Source organism: Hemisphaericaspora subhashii, assembly GCF_019202705.1.
Source record: "Hemisphaericaspora subhashii strain CBS 10753 chromosome Unknown scaffold239, whole genome shotgun sequence".
NCBI lineage: Eukaryota > Fungi > Ascomycota > Pichiomycetes > Serinales > Debaryomycetaceae > Hemisphaericaspora > Hemisphaericaspora subhashii.
Window position 1 is genome coordinate 1 of NW_026057183.1, and position 5,994 is coordinate 5,994.

The 5,994-nt window shown below is 31.9% G+C and overlaps 1 protein-coding gene across 1 annotated transcript; it reads left to right on the top strand. All coding sequences in view use genetic code 12, as the record gives it.

Moving 5' to 3' along the window:
* Positions 1 to 150: 150 nt before the first annotated feature.
* On the top strand, positions 151 to 5,839 carry J8A68_000144 (uncharacterized protein; the record flags this gene model as incomplete). The annotated part of the gene is made up of 3 exons (XM_049405035.1): positions 151 to 1,605; positions 1,702 to 3,456; positions 3,542 to 5,839. 3 exons carry the CDS (start codon positions 151 to 153, stop codon positions 5,837 to 5,839), a joined length of 5,508 nt encoding a protein of 1,835 aa, XP_049266548.1.
* Between the last annotated feature and the right edge of the window lie 155 nt (positions 5,840 to 5,994).

Genomic DNA, 5,994 nt, shown 5'->3' on the forward strand with positions numbered 1-5,994 from the left:
ATTCCATTTATTGATTATTAACAACCATTACACTACGCAGGCTCCTATTCCATCAGATTAGAAGTCAAAGTTTTTTACTGCGTTAGTTCCTAATCAATCAATTATTAAGTCAATCAATCAATCAAATTAAATTAAGAAGTTAAAACAATCATGTCAAATCAAGCTAGAACTAGATCCCATAATCCTGAAGGATTTGTATTCCAAGAGTATGTTGAACCAGCTCGTCGTAGAGGTCAAAGAATTCAAAACAATCAAAACAATCAAAACCAAAATCAAAACATTACTACTGAAAATAACAATGTCAATCCTGACAATACTGAAACTAATGAAAATGAGAATGCTACTACTACTAGTGCTGTTCCAGAAGGAGGTTCTATTAGACCTAGAAATGAAAATGCCAATGCTCCAGAATTAGATGTTAAACCAGAATTATTCGTTGATTTTCCATTTGAAGACTATATTGCTGATATTGATACTTTCATTAAAACATGTGAAGAAACAGCAAATACAAGATACAAGAATAATGTTGAATCATTAGTTAAGAATTTGAACCCATTGAATGAAACAGATCCAAATAGTTATGCAAATTGGTTAAATTTTTTCCAAAGATTATTTGAAATGTATAAAGGTCTTGAAAGAGTTGTAACTGATCCAGAATCATATGATGCTAGAATTCACTCTATTAATAGATTCAAGTTTAGTTCCCCAATGAAAGTAGCTTATTTTGTTGAAGAATTTTGCAATATTATTTCTGGCCAAATTTTGAATACTAAGTTAGATATTGGTCAAATTCCAGTACCAGAAGGGAATCAATTGAACTTACATTTAATCTGGAAACATGTTGCTTCATATCGTGATGAAAACTTACCTCATTCACTTAGATTAGCATTTGCTGCTGCTTGGAGTATTTCTGAAGATCAAAATTTTACCAAGAAAAAGCGTAATGAAGGAAATTTCTTGAGACTTGGTGCCACAAATGATTATGTGAAGTTCTTATTATTATTAGATGGAAATATTGTTGGTGGTCCAATGGTAAAGTTTTATAGTAACTGTTGTCAATCTGATCAGGGTCCATTATGTTCTGAAATTTTAGCTGAGTATTATTTAAAGTGGACTGAAGTTGGAAGAGATAAAGAGAAATTTAAGGCTCCAACTGATAATGAAATTTACACGAAGATGAGTTCTCGTCCTGGTTTTGTTGTATTAGGTAAATCAAATGAAGACGGACGTAGAAGAGGTGTTGTTTATTTGAACAAATATGCTAAAATGTTTAATGAATCATTTGGAAAGAAATCAACTGAAATTATTGCTCCAGCTATTGGATATGGAAACAGAAATGGCTATCATCATAAGAGAAGATTTGATCACTATAATGAATATAACAATCGTGATGGTCAAGAGAAACTGGATAATAACAATGAAAGTGAAAATACTGAGAAATCAAATGATACAAATGAATCTGATAGAAGATCAAGTTATCCAAGTCGTGGAAGTTTTAGAGGCCGTGGCCGTGGTGGTTTTAGAAGGTCTCGTGGTGGATTTAGAGGAAGAAGTAGATATCATCGTGGCGGCAGAAGTTATGGAAATTATGAAGGTCGTGGAAATGTTTTTCAAGAACTTTCTAAGAAAATGAATGAAATGTCAGATGCTATTGGTAAAATTCCAGAATTAATTAATGCCAACAAATAAGAATTAGGCAAGCTGGTGAATGCTGAAAGTACAGCCAGTGAAGCCATTAATTATTTCGATGAAGATATTGAGAACAAAAGTGATGAAGTGATGATTCTGCCAGATGAAGCGATGTATGATTCAGGAGCTAGTACTTCTGTTGTAACAAGAAGAGAATTATTGAAGAATTTTAATGCATTAAATATCAAGAAGTTTAAACTTGCTGATCAAAGTATTGTAGAATCTGAAGGAACTGGTACATTGACATTAGAAGTGAATGATGAATTAATTGAAATAAATGATGTGTCACTTATACCGCATGCTGCGTTGAACATTGTGTCATTAGGACAATTGTCTGAATTAGGATATGATGCTTATATTTCTAGAAGCCATTTGTATTTATTGAACATGAATGAGAAACGTTGTATGGTTGTTGCTGAAAACCTTGGTGGTAAAAATATCTATGTTGGACCGATTAAAGGCAAACTTAAAGTACCTAGAAACATACTTAAGATAGGATTCCTCTACCATTTAAATATACATAATATTCCGAAATGTGTAGCAAGTAGTGAAAAGACCTTGTATGGTCAGCATCTCGCAGGTAATCACGCGACATTATATGCATTAAAAGAGAAAATCAAGAACAAAGAAATTGACGTTAAGATTACACCTGAGGAAGTTGAGAAGATTAAGTTATGTCCGGTATGTTTAGCTACTAATGCAGTCCAAAGGCCACATAATCAAACAACACAACGTGAAACTAAAAGACCATTAGAAAGAGTTCATTGTGATACTGTTGGTCCTATTGAAATTGGAGATATTAAACATTATGTTACTGCTTTAACAGATGATTACAGTCAATATATTGAAGTTATTATTAGTCAAAGTAAAGCAATTAAAGAAACTATTGTATCATTATTAGAATTATGGAATAATTATTCTCCAACAAATCATATTACTTATTTCAGGTCAGATAATGCTGCTGAAATGCCTTCAATGTCAGATTTACATAAGATTGGAATTAGAAGAGATATAATTGGAGCTTATTCTCCGGAGTTAAATGGTACTGCTGAAGTTACAAATAGAATTATTTTTAAAGGACTTAGAAAATGTATTTTGAATTTTCCAGAACAACATGAATTAGCTTTAACATTATTTTATTATATGGTTCTTTATGTTATTACTACAATTAATCATACTCCAAGGAAAAAGTTCAAGGGTTTAACCCCATACCAGGTATTTACTGGATATCATGATTTTGTTTTTAATTTTCATCAATTTGGTGTTGATGTTGTTGTGAAATGTTCTTCCAAAGTTGAAGCAAAGAGATTAGGTGTTGATTTAGATAAACTTACTCCACCAGTAGTATTTGGAACATTTTTAGGATATTCTACTGATACAACTAGTTTTATGATTATGATTTCTACTGAAGGATATCCGGTGATTGTCACCCCGAATGTAACATTCTTACCTACTTTTAAAGTCATTGACCAATATTTTAAGAATAAAGCAAATGAAAAATTTGAACCAATTAAATTAGATACTGAAGTATTGAATAAATTTTTGAAGAAGGCATCTGAAAGAGAAGATTATGTGAAATTTAAGTCAGTTCATAATGTGCCACATACTTATCCAAATTGGGAAGAATTTGAAATTATTCATGATGAAGAAACTATTGCAGAAGTTGAAGCAGAAGAAACAGAAATGAGTTCTAGTGAAAGGGGAGTTGATCCCAGGGGAGTTGATCCCATTAGTGAGGTTAGGGGAGATAATGTGAACCTCCCAAATGTGAATCAGAATATGAATGAAGAATTGAATAGTGAATTCAATGAGAGAAGAGGTCCTTGTTGACCGTGGTGCTTGTTCACCAAAGAATAGAGATAAGAGAGAGGTCCTTGTAGACCCTGGTGCTTGTTCACCAAAGAATAATGAGAATAGAGAGGTCCTTGATGACCCAGGTGCTTGTTCACCAGAGAATAGAGAGGTCCTTGATGACCCAGGTGCTTGTTCACCAGAGAATAGAGAGGTCCTTGATGACCCAGGTGCTTGTACACCAATGAATGAAATGGTCCTGGTTGACCAAGGTGCTTGTTCACCAAATAATAATAATAATAATTCTGCCGTGTTCGTCAGAGGTGCTTGTTCACCAGATAATAATAATAATATTGAAGAAGGTGCTTGTACACCAAATAATGAAATGGTACGTATTACTAACAATAATAAATCAAATACAAATGCCCTTGTTGGCAGAAGAAATGAACCAAAGAAACATAGAAAGAAGAAGAATAAATTGAAACCAATTGAATTTTCACCTACTTTAGATAAGGTACATAAACAATTAAATCTTGATAAGAATGGATTCAGAATAAATGAACGTGTGAATGGAAAGAGAACTATTGATGATGTTGAACGTGATGTTCCAATAATTAGAAGATCCAAATTTGGAAGGATTTATAAACCTAAGGTTTACCAATATTTGAATTTAATGATATTTGATGATCCAGATTCACTTGATGAAGAAGAGAATATATTTGCTGTAATGAATGATATTGATCCAAATGATGAAAATTGGAAAGCAGCAAAATTGAAAGAAATTGAAAAATTCAAAGAAATGGATGTTTATAAAGTTGTTGATACTCCAAGAGATAAGAGGATTATTCCTACTAGATGGGTTTTTACCTACAAGAAGAATGATATGAAAGACCATGTTTATAAAGCCAGATGTGTTGTACAAGGTTTTAGACAAAGTGAAGGAATTGATTATGACATTTGTAAAATATCATCACCTGTTACTGATTTATCTACTATAAGATTGTTAACTGCTTTAGCAACTGAATTTGATTATACTATACATCATTTAGATGTGAAGTCTGCTTATCTTAATGCTGAATTATCTAATGAAATATATGTTAAGCCTCCTCCAGGTTTTAATGATAACCCAAATAAATGTTGGAAACTAAATAAGTCTGTTTATGGTCTTAAACAAGCAGGTTATGAATGGTATATTAAATTTACTAAGATATTTACTGCAATGGGTTTTAAGAATGTGGTTGATACATTATTTATTAAGAGAACTAAAGATACTGTGATTATTGCTGCAATATATGTTGATGATGTATTTATTGTTTGTTCAAGAGAAGAATTGTTTTCACAATTCAAGACTGAGTTAGATAGTCATGTTGATTTTAAAGATTTAGGGGAGATATCTGAATATTTAGGTATAAAGTATGAAAAGACCAAAGATGGTTATTCCATTAATCAAAGAGAATTCCTTGAGAAGTTAATTGACAATTTGAAGATGAAAGAAACTTATGCTAATCATCCAAAGTTTAAATATATTGAGAAACAAATCCCCATGGTTAAGGATAAACCTGAGAAAGTATTTAGAACTCATGAATTTGTTACTGATGAAGAAGAAGGTGAATTATTAGAGCATGATGCTAAGACTGATTACCAATCAATTGTTGGTCTGTTGTTATGGGCTGCAAATAATACTAGGCCTGATATTAGTTATGCTGTTAATTACTTAGGTAAGAGAGCTGCTAATCCTACCGTGAATGATTTTGCAAAGTTAATGTATTGTGTTAGATATATTATGGGTACATTAGATGTTAAGATTGAATACAAGAGAAGAGAGAAATCTGTTGCAGACAATTTTACTATTAATGCATTTACAGATGCAAGTTTTGCTCCACATAGTGATAGAAAGTCCATATCTGGAAATGTTATTTATTTGAATCATTATTTAGTTAATTGGTCAACTAAGAGACAGAAAACCATTGCAAATAGTACTGCTGCTAGTGAAATTATTGCTCTTAGATCTGCTGTGCATGAATGTTTGAAATTGAAGACAATTATGGAAGAGATGAATTTGAAAGTTAAAGATGTATTTGTTAGAGAAGATAATACTGCAGTTATTCAATACTGTAAAAACATAAATGTTAGTCATACAAGTAGAAATATTGATATTGCTTTCAAATATTTGAGAGATTTGGTCCAATCTGGTGTTATTAAATTATGCTGGGTTAGTACAAAAGCTAATATTGCTGATATGTTTACAAAACCGTTAGGTAAGTTTGAGTTTATTGAATTTAGAAATAAGTTATTAGGTAAACATGATTTATCCAAAGAAGTTGAGAAATTGAATGCTATATTTTTAGCTGAACTTTAGTTGTTGATCCATTATGAATTGTTTGGTATTTTGTACCGTGTTGGTTCGAGTTAAGAACACAATCTGTCGATGCTTTTCAATCATGACGAGATTAGGGGAGTGTTGGTGTTCTACCTCTTGTGGGTAAGTGCGGCTTCGTCGTCACCTGATATTAC